At 47.8% G+C, this 21,939-nt stretch overlaps 12 protein-coding genes across 12 annotated transcripts; 5 read left to right on the top strand and 7 right to left on the bottom strand.

The window, feature by feature from the left end:
* Nucleotides 1–31: 31 nt before the first annotated feature.
* Nucleotides 32–1,829, bottom strand: BU24DRAFT_346749 (uncharacterized protein; the record flags this gene model as incomplete). The annotated part of the gene is made up of 6 exons (XM_033523499.1): nucleotides 32–340; nucleotides 398–1,249; nucleotides 1,302–1,433; nucleotides 1,488–1,574; nucleotides 1,621–1,692; nucleotides 1,740–1,829. The coding sequence occupies 6 exons, from the start codon at nucleotides 1,827–1,829 to the stop codon at nucleotides 32–34; spliced, it is 1,542 nt and encodes a 513-aa protein (XP_033384333.1).
* Nucleotides 1,830–3,010: 1,181 nt separating this feature from the next.
* On the top strand, nucleotides 3,011–4,473 carry BU24DRAFT_189829 (uncharacterized protein). Its single transcript, XM_033521699.1, has one exon. The coding sequence runs from the start codon at nucleotides 3,296–3,298 to the stop codon at nucleotides 4,058–4,060; it is 765 nt and encodes a 254-aa protein (XP_033384334.1). The 5' UTR covers nucleotides 3,011–3,295; the 3' UTR covers nucleotides 4,061–4,473.
* Nucleotides 4,474–6,517: 2,044 nt separating this feature from the next.
* On the bottom strand, nucleotides 6,518–8,552 carry BU24DRAFT_441412 (putative carbonyl reductase). Its single transcript, XM_033530442.1, has 8 exons — nucleotides 8,026–8,552; nucleotides 7,717–7,975; nucleotides 7,609–7,650; nucleotides 7,553–7,558; nucleotides 7,464–7,499; nucleotides 7,222–7,397; nucleotides 7,047–7,150; nucleotides 6,518–6,993 (listed from the first exon to the last, which is right to left on the bottom strand). The coding sequence occupies exons 1-8, from the start codon at nucleotides 8,097–8,099 to the stop codon at nucleotides 6,674–6,676; spliced, it is 1,017 nt and encodes a 338-aa protein (XP_033384335.1). The 5' UTR covers nucleotides 8,100–8,552; the 3' UTR covers nucleotides 6,518–6,673.
* BU24DRAFT_422315 (uncharacterized protein) lies at nucleotides 8,411–9,085 on the bottom strand. The gene has a single exon (XM_033527957.1). It carries the CDS (start codon nucleotides 8,862–8,864, stop codon nucleotides 8,553–8,555), a length of 312 nt encoding a protein of 103 aa, XP_033384336.1. The 5' UTR covers nucleotides 8,865–9,085; the 3' UTR covers nucleotides 8,411–8,552.
* On the bottom strand, nucleotides 8,651–9,530 carry BU24DRAFT_422316 (uncharacterized protein). Its single transcript, XM_033527958.1, has one exon. The coding sequence runs from the start codon at nucleotides 9,129–9,131 to the stop codon at nucleotides 8,901–8,903; it is 231 nt and encodes a 76-aa protein (XP_033384337.1). The 5' UTR covers nucleotides 9,132–9,530; the 3' UTR covers nucleotides 8,651–8,900.
* On the bottom strand, nucleotides 9,485–9,982 carry BU24DRAFT_409159 (uncharacterized protein; the record flags this gene model as incomplete). Its single annotated transcript, XM_033525899.1, has 1 exon — nucleotides 9,485–9,982. One exon carries the CDS (start codon nucleotides 9,980–9,982, stop codon nucleotides 9,485–9,487), a length of 498 nt encoding a protein of 165 aa, XP_033384338.1.
* A 344-nt stretch (nucleotides 9,983–10,326) lies between these two features.
* Nucleotides 10,327–11,187, top strand: BU24DRAFT_422317 (uncharacterized protein). The gene has a single exon (XM_033527959.1). It carries the CDS (start codon nucleotides 10,450–10,452, stop codon nucleotides 10,894–10,896), a length of 447 nt encoding a protein of 148 aa, XP_033384339.1. The 5' UTR covers nucleotides 10,327–10,449; the 3' UTR covers nucleotides 10,897–11,187.
* Nucleotides 11,188–11,861: 674 nt separating this feature from the next.
* Nucleotides 11,862–13,470, top strand: BU24DRAFT_422318 (thiolase). The gene is made up of 5 exons (XM_033527960.1): nucleotides 11,862–12,005; nucleotides 12,069–12,118; nucleotides 12,167–12,239; nucleotides 12,293–12,782; nucleotides 12,844–13,470. The coding sequence occupies exons 1-5, from the start codon at nucleotides 11,941–11,943 to the stop codon at nucleotides 13,360–13,362; spliced, it is 1,197 nt and encodes a 398-aa protein (XP_033384340.1). The 5' UTR covers nucleotides 11,862–11,940; the 3' UTR covers nucleotides 13,363–13,470.
* Nucleotides 13,471–14,800: 1,330 nt separating this feature from the next.
* BU24DRAFT_189983 (uncharacterized protein) lies at nucleotides 14,801–16,362 on the top strand. Its single transcript, XM_033521701.1, has 2 exons — nucleotides 14,801–14,839; nucleotides 14,903–16,362. The coding sequence occupies exon 2, from the start codon at nucleotides 15,078–15,080 to the stop codon at nucleotides 16,110–16,112; it is 1,035 nt and encodes a 344-aa protein (XP_033384341.1). The 5' UTR covers nucleotides 14,801–14,839; nucleotides 14,903–15,077; the 3' UTR covers nucleotides 16,113–16,362.
* Nucleotides 16,363–17,225: 863 nt separating this feature from the next.
* On the top strand, nucleotides 17,226–17,537 carry BU24DRAFT_462211 (uncharacterized protein; the record flags this gene model as incomplete). The annotated part of the gene is made up of 1 exon (XM_033531974.1): nucleotides 17,226–17,537. One exon carries the CDS (start codon nucleotides 17,226–17,228, stop codon nucleotides 17,535–17,537), a length of 312 nt encoding a protein of 103 aa, XP_033384342.1.
* A 1,451-nt stretch (nucleotides 17,538–18,988) lies between these two features.
* On the bottom strand, nucleotides 18,989–20,466 carry BU24DRAFT_480717 (uncharacterized protein; the record flags this gene model as incomplete). Its single annotated transcript, XM_033533136.1, has 1 exon — nucleotides 18,989–20,466. Exon 1 carries the CDS (start codon nucleotides 20,297–20,299, stop codon nucleotides 18,989–18,991), a length of 1,311 nt encoding a protein of 436 aa, XP_033384343.1. The 5' UTR covers nucleotides 20,300–20,466.
* Nucleotides 20,467–20,781: 315 nt separating this feature from the next.
* On the bottom strand, nucleotides 20,782–21,670 carry BU24DRAFT_422321 (uncharacterized protein). The gene is made up of 3 exons (XM_033527961.1): nucleotides 21,211–21,670; nucleotides 21,042–21,118; nucleotides 20,782–20,995 (listed from the first exon to the last, which is right to left on the bottom strand). The coding sequence occupies exons 1-2, from the start codon at nucleotides 21,578–21,580 to the stop codon at nucleotides 21,045–21,047; spliced, it is 444 nt and encodes a 147-aa protein (XP_033384344.1). The 5' UTR covers nucleotides 21,581–21,670; the 3' UTR covers nucleotides 20,782–20,995; nucleotides 21,042–21,044.
* Nucleotides 21,671–21,939: the final 269 nt, after the last annotated feature.

A 21,939-nucleotide genomic window follows, 5' to 3' on the forward strand; every position in this document is an offset into this window, starting at 1 on the left:
CGTTTCTACACACCTCTTACGAGTACTTGTACTACTCATCGCTCGCTAGCGGCGGAAACAGCACGTTCTTATGGCCCTTGCCCAGCTCCACCATAGGTACGCCGTAGTCTAGGTCTGCTCCAGGCCTACAAAATGCAAGTGTACGACGCGACTCTTGAACACCGATCTGGTCTAGCAAGGTCTTGGATTTGTTAGGCATGTACGGTTGTAACAGGATACCTGCGAGTCGCAGGGCTTCAGCAGCAAGGTAGATAATCCTGTCCACATCTTCGCCGGGTTCACCGGGTCCGTAATCAAGGCATTTGCTCCAGGGACTGGAGTCTTGTAAAAAGCTATTCGCCTACAGAAGATTAGTACGGCTGTCAAAAGTAGAAGTTTGATGAAGGGTGAAGCCTACCCCACGTATAAAATCAGCTATTTCAAATAATGCCTTTCGAGGGTCGTGTGCTTCGAATGCGGATTCTACTTTCGATGCTACACCACGTAGCGAGCGATTATAGAATCGTGAACCAGGGCCCTCTTCCCAATAAGCCACCTCTTCATGTCCAATCCGCTCGACCGCACCACGGACGCTCCAGCTCTTACCACGTGTGACCCTCGATGTTAGGTTGCCCAACGAGCCGCTCAGAAATTTCTTATATAGACCAACTATTCGGCTATTATCGTAGTCCCCGTCATCTGCGAGCCCGCCTTCGTGTGCCAAATAAAATCGCATAACGTCGGGGGAGAATCGATCGAGAGCATGAAACGGATCTACCACTCTGCCAGTGGACTTGGACATCTTCGAGCCGCCCAGCGTCCAATGTGCATGCGTAAGGATCTGTTTAGGCAGAGGTAGGCCAAGTGCCATGAGAAAGGCGGGCCAGTACACACAATGGAAGCGTACGATATCTTTGCCAATCACGTGGCAGTCTGCTGGCCACCCGCCTGCACTTTCCTGTCCCGGTTGCCAGGGGTATCCGGCCTTTGTAACATAATTCATGAGGGCATCAAGCCAGACATACATGGTCTGAGTTTCATCATCAGGGACGCGGATACCCCAAGTAAGGCGACTATAAGGTCGAGAGATAGAAAGGTCGGGAAGTCCCGACTCGACAGACTGGATGACTTCCTGCATACGATGCGCAGGAACTATCCACGTTGGGTTCTCTTTGTAGAATTTGAGGAGGTCTTCGCGAAATGCCGACAGACGGAAGTGGTAATTTTCCTCAGAGGACCACTCCACCTCACTTCCTGTCTCTATTGAAACCTGTGGTTGTTCAATGACCTTCGTTGTGGCTATGGAGGCATGATCCACCTACCGTAATGACCCTACCTGTCGACGGCTCCAGGTAAGGTTTTACTGCAGCCTCAGGATAGAATGCTTCGTCCGTAACGGAATACCACCCTTCATGCTTCGAAGTATAGATATAGCCTTTTTCCTTCAGGAGAAACTACGCAAGGTCAATCAATCGTCTAGCCTCGGTTCCCGGTGCGATTGAGCATACCCATGCATATTGGACGGCATCCTGGTGTTCCTTATCTGTTGTCCTCACGAAATGATCATTTGATATTTCTGCTTTCTGTGCCAATTCCTTCAGAGACGTAAGCAGATGCTTCGAATGGTGGCAGATTCCGTACTTTGAAAATAGTAGCGCCTTTATCGCAGAAGAGTTTGGGTTCGATGCGGGCCTTTTCCGAAGCTTTTTGAACCTACTAACGGTCAACAGAAGGCTGTTATGGGTCACCATGCAACGTACCTTGAGTCCATGTTCGTCTGTTCCGGTACAAAGGATAGCCTCTTGGCCCTTCAATTGCTGCCACCGTTTAAGGATGTCCGCGAGGACCATGGTATACAAGTGGCCGACATGAGGAGCTGGTACCAAATTTAATTCCCAAAGCAGTACTTCATTTGCGCTCAGGATTGCTCACCAGCATTGACATAAAAGATTGGTGTTGTCACATAGTATGGTTTCTCGGAATTTGTGGCATGAGGGGTCTGGAAAGTGTGTAGCCGTTTGCTGGATGCGAAAGCGGTGCATGATAGAGGTAAAGAGCTACGTATCCGATTGTTCGCTATGCGAACTGTAAAGGCAGCCCCAAAAGGCGCTCGCAATCGCATGTTTGCTGCATACCTTGTCGCGAGAAAGAGGTCATGATCTCACCGCAGTAAAGTTTTAGCGCGCCCACGTGAGAGCGCGACTCTTATCGATAGACACATTCAGAGTCTCAGACGACGTCGTCCAACCCTGTCGTGCCTGAAGGGAGCACTAATCAACCGGAGAACACTTTTCCAGATACACCGTGACCGTGTACCGTGTACTGACTACAGTAGATATTAAATCTCTCTCTGCCGTCAACTAATTGACCCTTAACCTTTCGTAGGGCACAAGTGAAAGGCTATGTTCGAGACCACAGAAACATCTTGCGAGACCATCGACTGGCAACATCGTCCTCGTCTTTGAGCGCTCCTCTGCAGTTATTGAGCAGATCTATGGGTCCTATCTGGCACAGCTGTACAAAAGATTCGTGTGCCTCTCAGGTGTGCGTAGTACACCGAGGAGACTCGGTGGAGGCAATCTTTCTTGCTTGGCACATCGAAACCATTGCCTGCGCCAGGGAACGATGTGGGGAAGAACGATCCAGAAGCCTTCAAGCCATCTGTACATTACCTTTCAGTCGTGAATCTAGGTGTTTGGGTCGATACTTGGGTTCTGGTCGTGGTTATTCTAGGTCACTGTTGTGACTTTGTTCTCCTTCTATTCAGACCCTAATCGGGTAATCAACCAGCTTCACCATGCGTCACCTGTTGATCGGCGTCCACGCACCATCCTTGTCCTATTGAGAAACATTATCTCGTTCTTTGTATATTCTCTTTTTCCAGGCAACTGTCCCTATTCGAAAACAACATCACTATGCGGTCGGGGGTCAAGGATCGTGACCGAAAGAGCAGTCGCTGCACCAAGAGATATTCCAGGTGACCACAGATAGTGGTCTTATTGCACCTTTGTTGGCCTTATTGTATCTCAATTTACACCGAATGGTTCGATAAATTTGATGACTCCACTTGTGTGGCGAGTCAATGCCGCAGGTCAAGCTATTCTGGGCCGTGATTATTGTCCTCTATTGATTTACGACAGCATCATGACCAGGAAATTGTCTCTTCGGGAGTCCTTTGTCTCTGTATATCTTCTCCAGGTACATAAATACCTTGCACTCCAGCAATATTGGATCCCAGCATCGACACAGTCAATCTTTTCACAAAAGTCGACGATCTCTCAACCCTCACTCACTACCGCTCGCAATATCAATCACGATGAAGATCACCGCAGTTATCGCAACCGCAATTCTCACGGCCACTGCCTATGGCGCAGCCGTTGCCGACCCGCACTGCAGATGGCCTGGTCAGCCATGCTCCAAGGACAAGCGTGCTGCTGAGCCAGAGCCTCACTGCCGCTGGCCAGGCCAGCCATGCTCTCGCTCTGCGGATCCCGAACCACATTGCCGCTGGCCAGGACAGCCTTGCTCCAAGAAGAGGGAGGCTATCCCAGAACCAAACCCAACCTGCCTTTTCGTAGGCCAATCATGCTCCGTCGCCAAACGCGAGGCTGAGGCTTTCGCCGCTGCCCAACCCGACCTCCACGAGCTTGATGCTCGCTCTTGCGGCATGCCCGGCCAGCCCTGCGACCGTCTCAAGCGCGCGGCTCTCGCCGCTGCAGAGGCTCTCGCCGATGCCAACCCCAATGCTGATGCTGACAACTCCGTCGAGGCCCGTCACTGCTTGTTCTCCTCTCACACTTGCTACAAGGCCCGCCGCTCTGCTGATGCCTTCGCCGAGGCAATTGCTAAGGCTCTCGCTGAGGCTTCTCCAAGCGCCGAGGCATTTGCTGCGGCATGCACCTTTGGCGACTCCGTCTGCAGCAAGATCAAGCGCTGGGCCGACCCCGAACCCCACTGCCGCTGGCCAGGACAGCCTTGCTCCAAGGAGAAGCGTGAGGTCATTGAGCGTGAGGCCATCGAGGGTGCCGCTCTTGACCTTAGCAGGCGCCACTGCCGCTGGCCCGGTCAGCCCTGCTCTTAAATCACTCGTCGTACTTGACCGGTGGAGTGCAGTAGGGGTTGTTGCCGCGTCTTATTTTTCGTGTCTTGTCTTCACTTCGACTATAGTTCTCAAGCACCCGGAACACCGACCATAAAACTCTTATCCCGGATACTGCTTGTTTTCTTTCTCGAGTCCATTTTTCCAGAATTCCTACACAGATATTCTTATGGAGCTCAGAAAATCGAGCCCTTTCTTGGACTGGCCCTTGGATTCGGCCGGCTCTCACACATCACGAAGCATATATCTAACCACTTTTCGGGCTCTTTAGAGTTTAAAGGTTAGAATATATACATTTGGGACGGGTGTTATAGGCTAGGCCTTTTGTACATACATAAGAAGTAGTTAAATTTTATATTTATGGGGCTGAACATTACTCAGTAATTGAATTGTGGTTTCATTTTGAAGCTTTTAATACATCGTCTACTTGACAGTGCAAACACAAAGCCAAACAACAATTACGCCCCACATAATATCTGTAATATGCGATCGCCACGAAGAAATGCTAGCTCTCATGGGATTTAGTATCTAACGTCTATTGTTACTGAGCAACATTATCTTCTTAAGAGTAACGTCTGTCCCTGCGTAACGAAAAACCCGGCGTGCCGAAAAGGATTCGACAAATAGCCAAACTGGGTCCTCTAATTTGGCGGAATTAGGGTAACTTCAGTTTCAAGGTGCTTATCGAGTACGTCTGCTTCTACGGCCAGTTGAAAGATAGAAAATTACATGATCCATCACCATGCTGTCAATCTTTTCGTCATCTACCTGTACGACTTCACCTATTCTAAAGCCATATGACAATATACGCCTCTGTTAATCATGTTCATCGGTGCAGCTAAAATGATCTTCAACTATCTATAAAAGCCTTTAGGGCAATCTAAAGATCTTTTATAGTTCAGGAATGTAGTCCAGATTTATCCGGCTGGAGAGGCCCTGAATAGCTCTTGGCAGACGACTTGACACTCGACCTACAAGGCCTAGCGTATGCTGTCTAAGTAATGTAAATTACACATGCACCCCCAATCCCGGATTAAACGATACGAAAACTGACGCAATCCGCACAGCCACACATCCTACGGTGAAAATACACAGATGTATAAGATAAGACATACGTATCTTTGCACATTAGTCCGAACCAGCGGTTCGCTTCAGCCGGAAGTACCAATCGACGGGGCGGCGCTGCATGAGATCGCGCCCCGCAGCGCGCATAGGGCTGATCGACTTCTCGATATTGGAGGTGGTAAGGGTAGGATAAGGCTAATCTACAAAGAGTTGGAGCAATTAAGGCTTAAGGTTGGCATTGGGGAAAGGGAAGCCTGTTATGCTACGACACAAGGCGCCTCACAAATTAGTCGCGGAATCCACGATGCGAACGTAATTCTTGGGCAAAGTGGATTATAGACATGCAGGATTAGGTCAAACAAATCGTTTTCGTAAAATTATAACAACATTCAATGCGCGCATGAGCTTTCTGGCTGCCGAAAGTCAAAGTACCTCTTAATTGTCTCGTCACACAGTGGGGGACGTTATATATTGTAGTAATTAGTTAGACATATTTTCAATTGCAACATCCTTACACAGGCCCAGGAGAACTTTGAAGCCTTCCCAATCCGCCGCGGTATTCTGGACTTCAGCTTTCCCTACCAATGTCCCCTGTTCTTGCTAACGTCCGTCCCTGGGTAACGAAAAACCCGCCGTGCCGAAAAGTCCAATGGGTACTTTGACTTGGCTGGCTTGCTATCTCAGATATGCATCAATGTCAACCTATTTGTGATACATCACAGGTACTATAGCTTCTGCTCTATGTAACGCACTGTTCCTATTCCAAAATTACCTCTACATTGTTGCCCTAGCGCGTTCCTTCCAGCAGGTCCACATTTGCGAAGCAGAAAGGACTTTCCGAAAGCAGTGTCATCCTGCTGCTCGTGCAGCCCTAATACGTCTTATTTGAGAGTTTCTAGGCTTCTAATCCTACTCCAGCCACTTAGACGTCACTATCAGCTCTACTTCTGGTGCAATACAAAGATTTGTGCACAGAAAGTAGTACTTGGAATTGAAGCAGTTACTGTTTACAGCTAGCGTGCTTACTATGTCAGCTGTTTAAGGAACATAATTTACGTTGCAAGTTGCCAACAGGACAAATAGCAATAACGGGAGTAACCATACTTGCCTAGCCGGTCTACAGAGAGTAAGTTAAATCTGTAGATTTAGTGTAATTACAAATCCTATAGATTAATCTATAAACCTGCTAAGAAGCTTTAAGTACATAAATAGAATATATTCTATAGATAGGTACTTATTATTCGTCTACAATATTGACTTATACCTAGCTTCTTTGAAGAACATTACTTATAACATCTTTAGCAACACATTTGCACACCAGTAATTAATGCAGTATGCAAGGACTGTCGGTGAGCTACTTGTGAACCTTTTGACCATTGTTCGACTAACTTAGCTTTGAGTGCGTGGATGTTGCTGCCATTTAGTGCTGCTTCCAAATTGGTGAACTCTGATACTATCGACACAGATGACATCAAAAGCTGCTAACGCAAAGAAAGCTCGCATCCGCTTTGGCTGGAGCAACACACAGTTTCACATTACTAGCTCCATCATATCCATGCTCCATTTCCACAACATCTCCATCAGCTCTTCATTCCTAGCGGCATCGGAGATTTTGGCCTCTGTCGCGTCCCAGCTATATTCGTACCAGAATTTTCCCGACAGTGGACCGACGTCGAAGTACCTACCACTTAACTTGCGCGTCGCGATCTCCTGGTCGGTTGCGAGGAGGAGTATCGTGCGGGCACCGTCTTGGACTGGAATACTGGTTACTCGCACGGCTAGCGAGGAGAGAATGGCTATCCAAGGCGGAAGGGCGGCAGAGTCAGTGCCGGCAGATGTTCCTATTGTACCTGAGTTTTCAAAGGTCAGCAGCTGAATAGAGTGGGAAGTGAGTGGTAATGACCTGGGTTAAGGCAGTTGACGAATACGTTGCTGTGGCCTGTTTCCTGGAGGCGTCTGTGAAGAGCTCGGGCGAAAAGGATGTTTGCGAGCTTTGAGCGCGCATACCTAAACGTATAATTAGGACTGAATTCCTCAGCCACACGCGGTGCAGTACTCTCGAATTGACTGGCGCACACCTTTGCAAGCTTGCTTGTACATCTGCAGTTGTCCGAATGCTTGACAACCCTTCTACTCCCAAGCTATCAAAGTCAATGATCATTCCTGGTACGGGCTTATACATCGCGTGAGCGTGAGATGCGACCACAACAATTCTGGCGTCGCTAAATTGCTTGGACGTTTGTTTAATGAGATCCTACAATTGTTGTTATGAATGAAAACGTAACTATATACCGAGCAAGATTGACCGTCAAGCACTTACAAGCAGGTTGTAAATGAAGGCAAAGTGTCCAAGATGCTAAGGTTCTGATTAGTTTCCCTAAAGGAGGTCAGGACGCTTTCAACGCTCACATTGGTCTGTCATCAAGTTAGCCTTGAGTCATACATGTAATGGTCTGGTTACCTACACCAAACTGGATCTCTATTCCATCCGTTGTGAGAGTCTCAGGCTTTGGGGTGTCAGCAACTGTCCTGTCAACGACAGAAAAGGAGCCCCTTTTCCATTGTTATCCTACCATCACAGAAAGCGCGGCGTTAGCGACCACTACGTCAAGTCTCGTCTCCATCTCCTTGAATTGCTTTGCCGCGCGGATACAGCTCTTCATATCTGACAAGTTGAGTTCTAGAAACTTCAGAGAAGATTGGATATCATCGAGGTCTGATAATTCTTCCAGCAGTTCCTGAAACTTTTTCTGTGACCTGGATGCAATATATACCCGAGCATTACGTCGAAGAAGTTGGGTTACTGTTTCCTTGCCGATTCCAGTTGCGCCCCTGCAGTCTTACGGTTATGGTAGGTTTTGAATGCAGTTGACAGAACTTACCCTGTTACGATAATAACTTTCTGCGATAGATCAGGAATGTTCTCTGGTGAGAATTTCTTCTTGAATGGCTCCATATTACAACCTCGCCAGTGCTACGGGCATGTATCTTCACAAATGAGAGTCAAACTATGCAACGCTTCGTATATTGAAAGGGCCAAGGAGGCTAATTATACGTGCTTCCAAAACTCTTTGACATATTCCATACGGGGCACAGGTGTCTCCGTCTAAACAATGGGCATGATACGTTAAACCGAAGAACTAGTCAAACCTAGCCGGGTATAGGGTCAAACGCTCCCTCGCTCCGATATTATAATGCGTTACGTCCGTTTGTTTCCGCAGAGCCGATCAAGGACGAATTTCGTCCGGTCAACAGAATTTACAGATCCTATGCTATACCTATAATGAAGGAGCCGCAGGATTGGTTGATTGAATCTAGCTCAGTGGCAGCCGCGATTTGCGCAGCTCCCATTACGCTTTGCGTAGCTCCCGTTGGTTTTGTGTTACGTTTCGGTCCATTTCGAGCTAGGCTATTTCCACGGAGTTAGCAGCATAGACAGTTTATCTCGCGCCTGTTTCCTTTCATGAACTTCGTCTTCTTTGTAGCAGAACGCATTCGGCTGCAACTCTACAAACTCTATATCTGTTGCCAATGGACTACTCTTCATCTTAGCGGCTTCGGCCTTTCTCGCCGGGCACTGGCGATTCCGCGCTTCGTGCTCTCCTCGGCAGAGCGCGCATTTCTTCGTCGTGTCCTGTCCCGATTTCGATGGGCAATTCCTAGTGTCGTGTTCTTGCGCACAATAGCCACATGATGTTGCTGCCTTGCACTGTGTTCCCATGTGGCCGTATTTTTGGCACCTGTAGCACTGCGTCAGTCAGCACTGTTTCTCGTATCGTTCGCACTGGAAGACTTCGCCCTGCCAGACGATGCCCTCGTCTATGATCTCGTTGGCGTCCTCGGCCTTGGTGAACTCGATTGTGATGGATATTGCAGCTTTAGTGGGTGCATTCCTGGTCAGCCATCCAATGTGTTTGATCCCGGCCTGCGGGATGAATGGTTTGTTATCTTGTAGGATCTGCACTCTCTTTTTCTCAAGCTTGTCCATGTCGAGCGTGCTGGTGCGAATTCTGTGTACGATCACACCGTACGTCGGGATCCGTACCGTTGCCTGTGCGCCGATGCGGTGGACCCAGTCGTCTGCGAGTTGATGCAGTGCTTCTACCTCTTTGCTGTTGGTGTCTTCATGCTTAGGTCACCGCTTTTTAACTGGTCGGATGAGGCAAGCTTGATGTTTGTAGCGTTTTCGCTTCTGCTTTGCTCGATAGCTCGCTCTACATGGATTTCAGGTTTATTCATGGCCTGCAGACTCTGTACGGTGAATGGTCTCTAATATTCACAATGACCTCACGTTGTGCTTGTGCAGATGGGTCTTTGGGACTCTGTGTATTATATGCCCTACTAGTGTCTGGCCTCTGGTTGCACATAGGTCATTGGTTCATTTGCCTGATTCTGCATCCCTTTGGTCTGGATCTCCCTAGTTATTTCCAGGACTGTTTTGCCTGTCTCTGCTGCTTCTTTTGCGGCTGCCCTTGGTTCCTCGCCTATATTCGTGTTCTGGTGCGTAGCTATAGTGAACTGTCGAGCGGCTTCTGTACTGTTTGTAAGTTCATTTTTGATGTTGCTGAATGTCTGTGCGTTCTCGTTTGCTGTCGCTTTTGCTTCTGCTTGAAGGATTCTCAGGGCGTCGCTTATCGCGCTGAGGTAAGGAATGTGTTGCACTTTCAGGATAGATGTCACCGTGCCATGAATGATGGTATTTACGAGGTCTGCAGGTACAGGTTGGTTGTTGGTGCGTTCGATACAGGTCAGCGAAGCTTCAAGATACGTGCTGAGGCGTGAGGCATGCTCATGTATAGCAGATGGCCACGTTGCCTGTTGAGGCCATTGCGTCGCCATGACCCCGCTGTCGCAGTGGGCTCCTGCAACTGGGTGCTGACTATTCAATTGGTGTCCAAGGCAGGTGTTTGCAGCTAAAGTCTTGCGATAATTCCAAGCATTGAGATTCTCGCTCTTGTTGTGTTTTCTCTTTCTCGCTGTTGTCGATCTTGTTGGATAGTAATCAGTTCCAAATCAATTTTTAGCTCATAAGGATGAGTAATCATATCTATGCGGCTGATACTCTCTGAGGTTAATAGGGTAAGACTAATCAATGATTGGCAATTGTAGTCAGTATTTATTTTAGCATCTTCATTATGTATTAATAATAGTATGTTGCGTTTATTAAACATTTCATTCTACAAGCCGCGTCGGGGCTAATGTATAAGAGCGCCATTTGCAATGTGGGTTGATACTCTGTACCATCAATTTGGTAACGAATCTGATCATTATCGCCAACTCAGTCAGCGTCGCATTGCAATAACACGATGCCCCTCTGGAATATTTATCACCCTGATGGCATTTTTGAGGATGACGAGAGTAAGGCGGCTCTCTCAGCCGATGTTACTACATACTACACCGAGGCCGGTCTCCCTGCTTTCTACGTTGTTATCAACTACATCAAGATGTCTGGAAACACCACATGGGTTGGAGGTAGACTGCCCAGCAAAGAGGAACCGTTCGTTCGAATTACAATGGACCACATTGCCATCCGCTTGCCAGACAGCGACACGATGTACAGAAGAGTGGCAGATAGATTGGACGCAATCATTAGGAAGCACCTAGAGCCTAAGGGATACCACTGGGAATTTCATGTCAACGAAACAGAGAGGAGATTATGGAAGATTAATGGATTGTTTCCGCCACCGTTCCGGAGCGACGAAGAGAAAATTTGGTTTGAACAGAATAAGGCTACGCCATGGGAGAAATTGTGACCAACGTTTGTCCAGACTGTTCGGCGCGAGACAAAAGGCGGTGCTTTGGTTTTGTGAAATAGTCGGCAAAGGGGATAAAAGTTTGTGTCAAAAGGTTTACCGTATTGAAGAGAATACATTGTATCAGGTTGTGAGCTATCTACCATGGGACTGACAGGATCCAAACGTACTTGGGTACTTCCTAGATCTCTAAGTCGGCGATTCTAAAGGTTTAGAGGAAGATTCAGCCATGGATATAGACTAAGCAGTTAGTGGATGAGGATGTCTGGTAATCTACGATATTTCTTGCCTCGACAGTATTATGCTGAGTATTCGTGAAATGATGCGTGGAAGAGTTGATGCCGTTCAGGCCAAGGGCACACCGAAGTGGGACGTCGCAAGCATCGTCGGTTGGTGACGGGCTGACCAGGAAACCCCTCAGTGGCCTGACTGTATCATGTGTGTTATTAATGCGAGTCGGGGTTTGGGCTCCGTCAACGCTCGTGTGTTAGTGAGTCGCGACTGCATGACTGTTGCTGCGTTTGATGAGCGCGCCATAATGTGCTCGCAATTTTGGTAGGTTTCTTTGTGCCACGGCCGCAATGGTGAACTCTACAATCACCAAATCGATGCAGAGGGATACGGGATGGTTTACAAAGACCGTTGCGGCCATATCAGATGGGATCTAATGCTTTATCAATGACGTTTCAACAACACGGTTTTTGCTATTTGTCCTTTTTTCTTTTAGAGGCTTGAATTGTTTTCAAAGCTCTTGAGAAGCATTCATGTAAATCGCCAAGACTTCGATTCACCAACAACTGCGCTGAACAAATAGAAGCGCGTAGCTTCTAGCGGTGAAGACTAAGTCCGGCTTTATGACCTTCTCAAAGCCCTAGATTGCTACCTAGTGGGTGTCGGGGATAACAGAAAGAAACCCCATAAATTCCTTTGACTGCCTGGCTCTACGCTTTTCAGCTCTGACCTGACTTCAAGGAGTTTGCTACAATTATTCATCTTCACCAGTACCTTTTCTTTCCTATAGAAAATACCGCAGAGCCCTCTACCATGTCCTCCCTTCCTCCCGTCTATATTATCTCGGCTGCCCGTACTCCGATGGGTATGTTTCTAGGGTAAGTTCGATCTTCCCCTCCATATCAAAAGGGTGAGCAAACAAAATACTCACCCCGTCACAGCTCTCTCTCGAGCCTGAGCGCCATCCAGCTCGGTTCTCATGCTGTCAAAGGTCAGTCTAAGGGATTCATTTGTGGTATCAATTGACAACTCTTTATAGCCGCCGTTGAGCGTGCCAGTGTCAAGCCCGAAGACGTTGAGGAGCTCTTCTTGGGCAATGTCCTTTCTGCGAAGTACGAAAACCTACCAATATCCTCACTCCCTCAGCGTCTAATCAAATCTGAAGTCTCGGTCAGAACCCTGCACGTCAGGTTGCCCTCGGCGCCGGCCTCGAGGAGTCCACTGTCGCGACTACCGTGAACAAGGTCTGTGCCTCCTCAATCAAGGCCATTATCCTCGGTGCCCAAACCATCATCACTGGCAATGCCGACATTGTTGTTGCCAGTGGATCTGAAAGCATGTCCACTGCCCCACACTACCTCCCCAACCTCAGGACTGGGGTCAAATTCGGTGACACCCCCTTGATTGACGCTGTCTTGGAGGACGGTGTGACAGACGCATACAAGAAGGAACACATGGGTATTCAGGCTGAGTTGTGCGCCAATGACCATGGCTTCGACCGTCAGGCCCAGGACGACTACTGTATCCGTTCATACAAGAAGGCAATTGCCGCAACAGAAGGTAGTCTCTTCAGTGCGGAAATTACTCCCATCGAGGTGTCGGGCGGCCGTGGCAAACCCGCCATCAAGGTTGAGAAGGACGACGAGCCTAAGAATGTATGTTCAGTAATCCGTTGGTTTCGTAATTCAAAATGATTGTTCACTAATCATCGTTCAGTTCAACGAGTCCAAGATCCGCACCCTAAAGCCCGTTTTCATTCCAGGTACTGGGACCGTCACCGCTGCCAATGCCTGTCCCCTATCAGACGGTGCTGCCGCCCTTGTCCTTGCGTCTGAAGCTGCAGTGCAGAAGCATAGCCTCAAGCCCATCGGAAAGATTCTTGGCTGGGGAGATGCCGCACAGACCCCCTCTAAGTTTACCACTGCTCCTGCACTCGCCATCCCAAAGGCGCTCAAGCACGCCAAGGTTGATCAGAGCTCTGTTGACGCATATGAGATCAACGAGGCCTTTAGTGTCGTGTCTTTAGCTAACATGAAGCTGCTTAATATTACCGAGGATAAGGTCAACCTTCACGGTGGTGCTGTCGCTCTTGGTCATCCATTGGGCGCATCAGGCGCAAGAATAACAACCACGCTTCTCGGTGTATTAAGGGAACAGAAGGGCAAGATCGGCGTTGCCGGAATCTGCAACGGCGGAGGTGGTGCTTCTGCTCTTGTCGTCGAGTCCCTCCAGTAATTTTGACGACACTTAGGATGAGAGTGGGAAGGGTACTTAGCGTTACAAGATGAATTCAAATGGTCTCATAGGCACAGTATATAGATATTCCTTACAATGAAGCTTCCCTTTCTGGTTTTACGGCTGCCGTGCAGACTTATTATTATTGCGATGGTGCCCGCAGAGTCACAAGCACCCAATCGGTAAACAGAATCCAGGAAAAGACGTTCCTACTGGGGTACAATGAGAACGTTGGTGGAAACTACATTGAGAAACACCATCCATGACGTAGGATGCGCTAAAATCAATGCGGGAATTATACGCTCAGGGACGCTGAGAATATGATGGTTGCACGTTGCTTATGATTGGTGAAATCGAATGATAATCGTTTGATCCGGGGAGCAGTGATAAGGCATGGCCGAGTGCTTGTGTAATTTACATTACTTAGACAGCATGCGCTAGGCCTTGTAGGTTAAGTGTCAAGTCGTCTGCCAAGAGCAGTTTAGGGTTGCTCCTGCTAGACAAATCTGGACTATATTCCTGGAGTAAAGATTGTCTTTAGATTGCATAGAAGGCTTTTATAGATAGTCAAAGACTATTCTAGCTGCACTAATGAATAAGATTAATAAGCGCATATATTGTTTGGAGATGCGGGTATTTGCCCATTTTTAAGGTTCGACAGCTACGCCAATCTGGGCAAATACCCGCATCGCCATTTGACACTTCTTGGTGTAATCTTTACCAATCACCCAGACTGCAGCCGTTGACATGGCACTTCATAATTTTCAAGACTGCTGAATCGACTGGTACTGCCTACAGCAACAGTTGGCGCACCGTAGGTACTCGAGTTGTATTCGTTATTCGAGGGTGCTTCCCTCTTCTGATAATGCAATTCTAGTGATTTGCTTCAAGAACAAAGGGTTTCCGATGCATCCACTCCTCTGCATCTTGAACCTCATTCCCGCCAGCTGCCGACCATTTCCTTGTGAAAAGATACCTTCATACTTGTACAGACTGTCACAATTGCGTCCACTAGCCGAGAGTCCGTCAACATTGACTCAAATTGGTCCCCAACGGCCTTCTTCGTCTGGACCAGGAGCTACCGAAGGCGACGAACTAATCTCTAGCTTGCGTCCGGTTATCAATACACTCGTGCACTATAAAAGAACTATACGAGACTATAAATATCAGGTCAGTGTTTCGCTTACGTTTTTGGCATATAGTCTGCTGTCTCCAGCTCAGTAACACTTACGCTGTCTCTAAAATACACATTAGAAATTGGAGGCATCCCTGATACAGATCGATCTCTGCCGCCTATTAAGATTACACGTTGGTCTAGCAACCTGCAGCCTCATACCGCCGTGCCGATGAATGTCATTCAGTTAGCTGTGGAGGCCAAGTATGCTCAAACGCTTGTAATTTAATGCGCGAACTCGCCTCTAAGCTCGTGTTTTTGGATTGTTCCCTACTGTACAAAGGGGTTAATCCAAGTAATGACGTGAGCTCCCCTTTCGCAGCTTTTGCTGAAACGACCAGACATTTGAATCTCATATACACACAGGCCTACTGTTTAGTGCTGGCTAACTGAGCAGCAGCCTTCTGGGCTTGAATATATCGATATAAGCTGGGCGGTCGATTCCGCAAGACGGACTGACAATAGTTTGCGCGGCTATCTAGCACCATCCACTACCTTTAGCCCTGCGCGTAACGTTCTCTACCATAAGCCATCGCCAGCTATGCGGAGAGGACAATATCAACATGGAAGGGTGGAACAATCGCCCTTACACTGGCACATCTGTAGTTCGAACTACGCACTTCCCGATCCCGCCTTCATACATTCGCGTAGCTTGACCGAAGGCGAGAGAAAAAATTCCTTGCGTTGTGATCCTTCTGGAGCGGGCACACCTCACCCTATAGGGTCATTGTCAGCATCAACTTTCAGGCGGCCGTCTTCCCCTTTGCACGCCACGCACAACCCAAGAAGCACTATGCTTCCTTCGTTATCCTCAATGAATTTTCCTAGCGCAACGATAATCCCCCCAATATCCTCCTCAAACTCATCACTCACAGGCCCCGCGCAATTGTCACATCTCCAAGAGTTGCAGTATCAGATATCAGTTAAGACTTCAGCATTCCGGACGCTCCAGCACGAGTATGGCAGCCTTCTCCAGAAATTCGAACAGCAACGGACTAAATTCATTACATTGGAAAAGAAACTCGAGGTCCGTGATGTCGAGATCAACAGTCTCTCAGATCTGAAGGAGAAATTGCAATCGCAAGTCACAACACTAGAGCGTCAGGTGGAAGGGATACAGGAGAGCAGAGATGAAGCTCGCCAGTCACTGAGGGTGAATGGGGTACAGTACATGCGTATCATGGAAATGGCGAGCCGTCTGCAGGTGCAAAGTGCCGAAGACAAGAAGCGATGGGATGCTCAGAAATCAGAGTTAGAACAGAGGATCAGAGTTCTCGAAGAGGCCACGGTTACTGGAAGCGAGCTACTCGCTGATGCATCAGCCGAATCGACACCTCATCCGTCTTCGACATTGAATATCGGTCCTACGTCTTGTTCTTCGCGCCTCAACACAATCAACGTTTTAGGTCCGGAGATTGTACGTCTTCGGGCTCGGATACGGAGTTTGGAGGTCGCTTTGCAGACAATAAAAGATGAAAGCATATCTATTCAGGCCGTCGCGCAGGATTTGATACAGTCCAGCGGCAGGATTGAAGAGGCATCGCATGCTACGCTGGAAGGACATGTTACGATCTGAGAAACCAGGCCCAATGAATTGGCGTAGTAACGATGAGGGCGCGGGACGACCAAGCGCTTATAAGGGGTAAAGTCACGTGACCCACGTGAGCTCCTCACTCAGTTAACAGTGAGGGTCACCAACACGTGACATCCTCACATCCTCACGGGTGGGGCAGTGAGGACCTTCAATATATAGAGAACCCGAAAGACCACTATGGACTTTCGTGTTCAACCTAAGTTACCTTCGAACAATACACTCTACTGTTCAGCTATCCTTTGACCCTCTTCCTGCCCACTGCTTAGTGCTCTCTTTCAGATACTCCGCGAAAACCAACCAGTAGAGCTTCGATCTTAACAGGACAATATCATCACAGTCGCACTGAACATGCTGCTGGGTACACAAGGATCTCTCCTTTTTTATTTGATTAATAAATCTAAAAATACTAAATCAATCTATCTCCACATTTTTGTATCATTACACCTAACAATATGCGGTTATTCCTTTATTAATTTCAGTATTTATATTCAACTTAGCTGAGTTGCCGTAGCTCCTCGGCCAGTAGGTCGGCTTGATTTATCCTCTTTGTAATTGAACGGGACATGGATCCGTAGTGTCTTTCCCGCTCAGAAAAGATTGCTCCAGGTCTGCATTTGCTTCTGCACCACTAGCCAATCAACCTCCAGCTCCTTATAGCGCTTGGTTATGTCTCGCTCAGAGCGGTCATTGACAGATATTACGCTCGTTGTTGCTTCAGGCTTACACAGCTTGCCCCTCTAACTCACTATTTCTGCGATTGTGGTAGAGAGGTCCTCTGACCACATCTTAGCATTGTATACTCACACTCTAGCTACTATCAATATTATCGAAGACGTATTCTCCCGCCTTGAAATCATTAAAAGAGCCTCATCCTCCCAAGTCTTCGAAGACGTAGTCGACTCACGCCGAAACTCGCCTGGAGCTATTACAAGGTCTCCTTCGGTCTGCTTCGCGGCTTCTCTCCTGTTTATGTCAACTTCCACTCCATGACATAATGCAAACAGAATGGTGGTTGTTCATTGTATACTGTCCGAGTTCCCAATTGTCGTATGAGATAAATAGGAGCAGATTTCGAGCTAGGCACAGCTGGCCCTGATGACGGTCAAGATCTGGGACGCGGGCGGTGGCGACTGCCTGCAGACTCTCGAGGTTGGCAGGTCTCTCCGCGATCTATCATTTGATTCTACTGATTTCTGTCTTCACACTGAGATTGGTACTATCATCACTGGTGGCTCTACAGCACCAACCTGGGCAACAGCTGCTACAGAGCCTCAACCTCCTCAGCACCAGTGCCCGGCGCTTAGTTCGGATAACAACTGGATAACGTATAATTCAAAGAGGGTCCTATGGCTACCCACAGAGTACCACCCTTCATCCTCCGCTGTATCTGGAAAAATGATTGGATAAGGTGTTGGAAGTGGAAAGTGTGGATATGTGATGTCAACCTTTAACACAACTCTATCACTAGGCTGTATAAGCACCTAACAATTCAGTCAATGCTTTCCATTATCATTGATTTATTATTCTCTCTTTTTTAAGTCAAGGTCAATATAAAGTTGATGATTTGCCACGGATTGTTCAAGAATTCTTGGTCGATAACAGGGTCGCTCTTGCCCCAGTACTGCAGGTGAAGAGGTGAACACCTTGATCACGCTAGCAGGGAGGACGGCTCACCTGCTCCTATTGTACCGCGACCTTGCCATGCCTGAAATAGACGCATTGGGAAGACATGCAGTAATTGACAGATTTAAGCCTGCACGTGCCCTTAGCTGCCGCTGCTGGGCTGCCGCTAGCAGAGACGGGGTCAATAGAAGAAAAGGCACAAGGCCAGCAGTATCTTACACCGTGGGAGGAAGAAGCGCTTGTCAAGTTCCTATTACAGATGTCAGATCTTGGACAGCCTGTGCGAGTGAACGCATATTCCACCCCTTTCCCTAACCTCAAGCCTTTTTCGCTCCAAGTTTTGGTAGAATAGCCTTATCCTAGCCTTACCACCTCCCTCCGACGCCAGGAAGTCGATCATCAGCCCTATGGCGCGATCTCAGCCAGGGCCGCCCCGGCGGAAGCGAACCACCGGTTCGGGCTCATGTGCAATGATACGTATGCCTTATTACCTTAAACATCTGTGTGGGTTTTTACCGTAGCATTTGTGGCTGTGCAGATTGCGTCAGTTTTCGGATGATTAGGCGTGGCCCCGGTGCGTGTGATTTACATTACTTAGACAGCATACGCTAAGCCTTGTAGGTCGAGGGCCAAGTCGTCTGCCAAGAGCTCTTGAGGGCCTCTCTAGCCGGATAAATCCGGACTACATTCCTGTAATATAGATTAGCCTTTAATTGCACTGAGGGCTTTTATAGATAGTGGAAGGATATTTTAGCTGCACCGATAGGCATGGATGATAGACGCAAACATTGTTATATTGCTTTGGAACAGGCGAAGTTGTACAGGTATATGACGAAAAGATCGACAGCATGGTGATAATTCATGTAATTTTCTATGTTTCTACTGGCTGCAGAAGCAGACGTACTTAATTAACACCTTGAAACTTAAATTACCCTAATTCCACTAAACTGGAGGATCCAGTCTGACTATTTGTAGAATCCTTTTCGGCATGGCGGGTTTTTCGTTACGCAGGGACGGACGTTAGAGTTCCGCTCCCTTTTCACAACTATTTTTTGTAAATATCTACATCGCTCAAATTTAGTGCAAACACAAGAAATCTCATCTCAGTCCGAATGTTCCTTTTTAAAATAGGAAATGTTCATATCGATTACGATTATGATAATTTTTGTAATTTGAAACTCCCTCTCTATGTACAATGTTCTAGCAAGCGATAGTCAGTCTCCATTAAGTCTTTCCTATATTATAAATACACGTTTACTATTTCGATGACGAAAATCTTCGTCGTTCGGCGGAACCTCCTTCAATTTACTGCGTAGACCACTCAGGTTGAATAGTGTATAGAGCGCCTCTGTCACTAGAGTCTCCCAGTCTAACCAACTACCACTCTCCTTGCAGATCATATCGAACCTGATAAGCAGCAGCCAACAGTAGTTCAAATATTTCTTCAACTCTTTTGCATTTACCTTATGTAAAGGATCATCACGAATATGTGTCCGTCCGACCGGCACGTATTCCGCCGCTTCCAACACCTGCAGAATGAGTTCAGTGGGCAATCCCTTCCTTCTGAGCAAGCCATCAACGACCGCAATGTCTGCGTTGGATGCTACGTAAACATTATTGAACTCCTTTTTTGTTAGATTCTCAAGACGCTTCGTTCCGATGCGCTCTTTCTTCCAATGCTTTTCTGAGCAGTCGCCCCACTCAAACACAAACATTCCACGCGGTATGCCAAAGAACTCACGATGTGGATGAGTGTGTACATCATGACGTGGTAGTCCAAACGGAACGCCTGTGTTCCAGAGTACCACATGCTGGTATGCTGCCGTGAGCCGGTAATCGAAGTCCGCCTTCCTTAACTTCGTCCGACCTGCCTTGACTTCCTTTTCAATGAACGCTTCACGAGTCGGAGAATCGTACAGCTCGGGCATGAGGAAGATGACGTTGAAGAAAATGTACGCTCGCAGTGCGGCATCCACAAGCCTGCGCAGTCCGTAGCCGTAGGAGTTAGCATACCAGCGATCGTCCCAGTACTTCTGTAAATAAACATCTGGATGCTTGCATATGCGAAACAAGGCGTCCATCTCCCCATACATCAGCATTGCCTTTGTCAGTTCGCAGCATTCGCTTATGACCAAGTTCATGTCGCCCTCATAGAGTCCAGAGCCTTGAATGAACCACCTGACGTCGCGTTCATGAGGCGGAAGGACGGTGTTGAGGTCAACTCCCAAGGCACTCGAGATTGCTGGGTCGCTTTTGTACCGGAGAATCGTCCGGGCCATGCGTTTCACAGCGGTGTCTGAGATGATAGGTTCGTCAAGTTGCGGGGCTTGAGGTTGAGGGTTGTATTTCTTGCGCTCGATGGTGGAGTACTTAGAAAGCGCGCGGGCGAACCCGCGGGTGAAGTACTGAAACTGCTTTCCTTGTGATGATGGGTTTCCTTTGCGGAGGTTGAGGTTCGTGACTCCAGCATCGCGTGGGTTGCAATGCTTGTATTTTAAGTTGTCGACAAGCGTTTGCCATGGGATGCTGTATGCTTGATGCGCCATTGAAGATGTGGGCAATCTAAAGGTGCGATAATTATCATGCTAAGATACATACTCCGTACTGCGACTGATAAAAGGACAGACACGTTGTTATCAGTATAAACATCATGAGTCATAGAGCTTTTTCAGGGTGTTGAGCGCTAGGATTGATGCTTAGCAAGGTATTTACGAGAAAATAGCGTAGTCTACGAGAACACTCTCGTATAACAACTTGGAAATACCTAGGTACGTAGGTATCCAAGGAGGCGAACTAGAATGTCTATCTAACCCGTGCAAGTCAAAACACACATCGCTCAATCTTCCAACTGCCTATGTGATCACCACATGCACCAAATCAAATAATTATAAAGTCATACCAACAGATTCTAAATTGACTCATACGCAACTTGACCTCATCGAATTCATCAAGTCACACAATCACACACGACCGCCCGCACCCATGATTTCGACGACCACGAAACTTGATTTAGATCCACACCCACTCCACAGCACCGGGAAACATAGAGGAAGCCCAAAAGAAAACTTGTGACAGCACAAGGCCCCTTGCCCGAGTACATCACCCTTCCAGAACGTCAACGTCACATGTCTGTCCCTCAGCACACGCTCCATGTGCTACTCCAGAGAAGAAGGATGAGAGTCACAACCGAATCGTACCTCCGTCGCACCGAAACCATTCCCCTGCGCAGATGCTCTTCCTACCTAGATTATTCAGACGCATGAAGCTCAGCCAGCACCAACAACTCACCCCTTACTCGGGAAGGGAAAATGTGCACACACGCTCGTGATGCTGCTGTACCTGGCCGTTTCGCTCTGTCGGTGGTTCTGCTGCAGGTAAGCTGCAGGAATAAAACCTATTCTGTGACACCCACGCCCACGCACACGCACAAGACAGGATAGAGAATTAATTAGCTCACCTGGTGGATGGAACACAAAAACGCACATTCGGGTTGAGTGTCCCGAGAATAAAAATAATGATGATGCTATATTATCGTTGGTGTTGGTGGTCAGTGTCGAAAAAGAATGACGCATAAAATAGTAACATATGTTGGAGTAACGTAAGATGTAAGACTCTATTTTGCATGCATGTTTCGTGTCTACATCCGGAGGCACGCAGGTACGCACGTTTGACAGGAAAAGAGGGTGAGCAAGGAAACGAACGCCTCCTTCACCGCCGCTTTCAATACCGTGATTCAAGCGTCGAGGTGGTGGGTATGGAAGATTGAAACTTAGCAGGTTCGAAACGGGAGCATTGGGACTGTTGCCACGTTTGTATGGTGTAAACATGAGGCGACAAGGCATACATAGGACATGCAGGACGCAGAAGGCAGAATTACATTCGATAAAGAGCCATTCAGAAACAAAAGCATCAAGATGGTTAAGGGAGTGTCGATTAGCATGAAGTTTCCATGGTATATCGCATGATACGCCTGGCCATCAAACGGCAGTGCACTACTCGGAAAATTAATCGGACTTTCATCTTTAACAAAGACTTTGCGGACTATCTCAGAACTTAACAAAACTCTTTATAAACTTGAACCGCCTTTGTTTCATAGTCAATAACCATTTAATTCGCTCTCACAGCATCAGTATAACAGCAAGGATGCCTTCCGTTAAACGGCTTGGTCGATCCCGAAGGGATCCAT

Source organism: Aaosphaeria arxii, assembly GCF_010015735.1.
Source record: "Aaosphaeria arxii CBS 175.79 unplaced genomic scaffold BU24scaffold_4, whole genome shotgun sequence".
In the NCBI taxonomy this organism is placed as follows: Eukaryota; Fungi; Ascomycota; class Dothideomycetes; order Pleosporales; genus Aaosphaeria; species Aaosphaeria arxii.

Bases quoted from the DNA above. Each gene is read 5' to 3' on its own strand.
- BU24DRAFT_189983 (XM_033521701.1), top strand. From the start codon at position 15,078: ATGCGGAGAGGACAATATCAACATGGAAGGGTGGAACAATCGCCCTTA.
- BU24DRAFT_441412 (XM_033530442.1), bottom strand. From the start codon at position 8,099: ATGGAGCCATTCAAGAAGAAATTCTCACCAGAGAACATTCCTGATCTA. The intron at 7,651-7,716 runs GTAGGATAACAA...GACACCCCAAAG, and splicing joins ACGCCGCGCTTTCTGTGATG to CCTGAGACTCTCACAACGGA. The intron at 7,151-7,221 runs GTGTGCGCCAGT...TTATACGTTTAG, and splicing joins GTACAAGCAAGCTTGCAAAG to GTATGCGCGCTCAAAGCTCG.
- BU24DRAFT_422316 (XM_033527958.1), bottom strand. From the start codon at position 9,131: ATGGACAAGCTTGAGAAAAAGAGAGTGCAGATCCTACAAGATAACAAA.
- BU24DRAFT_189829 (XM_033521699.1), top strand. From the start codon at position 3,296: ATGAAGATCACCGCAGTTATCGCAACCGCAATTCTCACGGCCACTGCC.
- BU24DRAFT_422321 (XM_033527961.1), bottom strand. From the start codon at position 21,580: ATGTTTACACCATACAAACGTGGCAACAGTCCCAATGCTCCCGTTTCG. The intron at 21,119-21,210 runs GTGAGCTAATTA...TACCTGCAGCAG, and splicing joins TTTTGTGTTCCATCCACCAG to AACCACCGACAGAGCGAAAC.
- BU24DRAFT_422315 (XM_033527957.1), bottom strand. From the start codon at position 8,864: ATGGGAACACAGTGCAAGGCAGCAACATCATGTGGCTATTGTGCGCAA.
- BU24DRAFT_422318 (XM_033527960.1), top strand. From the start codon at position 11,941: ATGTCCTCCCTTCCTCCCGTCTATATTATCTCGGCTGCCCGTACTCCG. The intron at 12,006-12,068 runs GTAAGTTCGATC...ACCCCGTCACAG, and splicing joins CCGATGGGTATGTTTCTAGG to CTCTCTCTCGAGCCTGAGCG. The intron at 12,240-12,292 runs GTACGAAAACCT...TCAAATCTGAAG, and splicing joins GGCAATGTCCTTTCTGCGAA to TCTCGGTCAGAACCCTGCAC.
- BU24DRAFT_422317 (XM_033527959.1), top strand. From the start codon at position 10,450: ATGCCCCTCTGGAATATTTATCACCCTGATGGCATTTTTGAGGATGAC.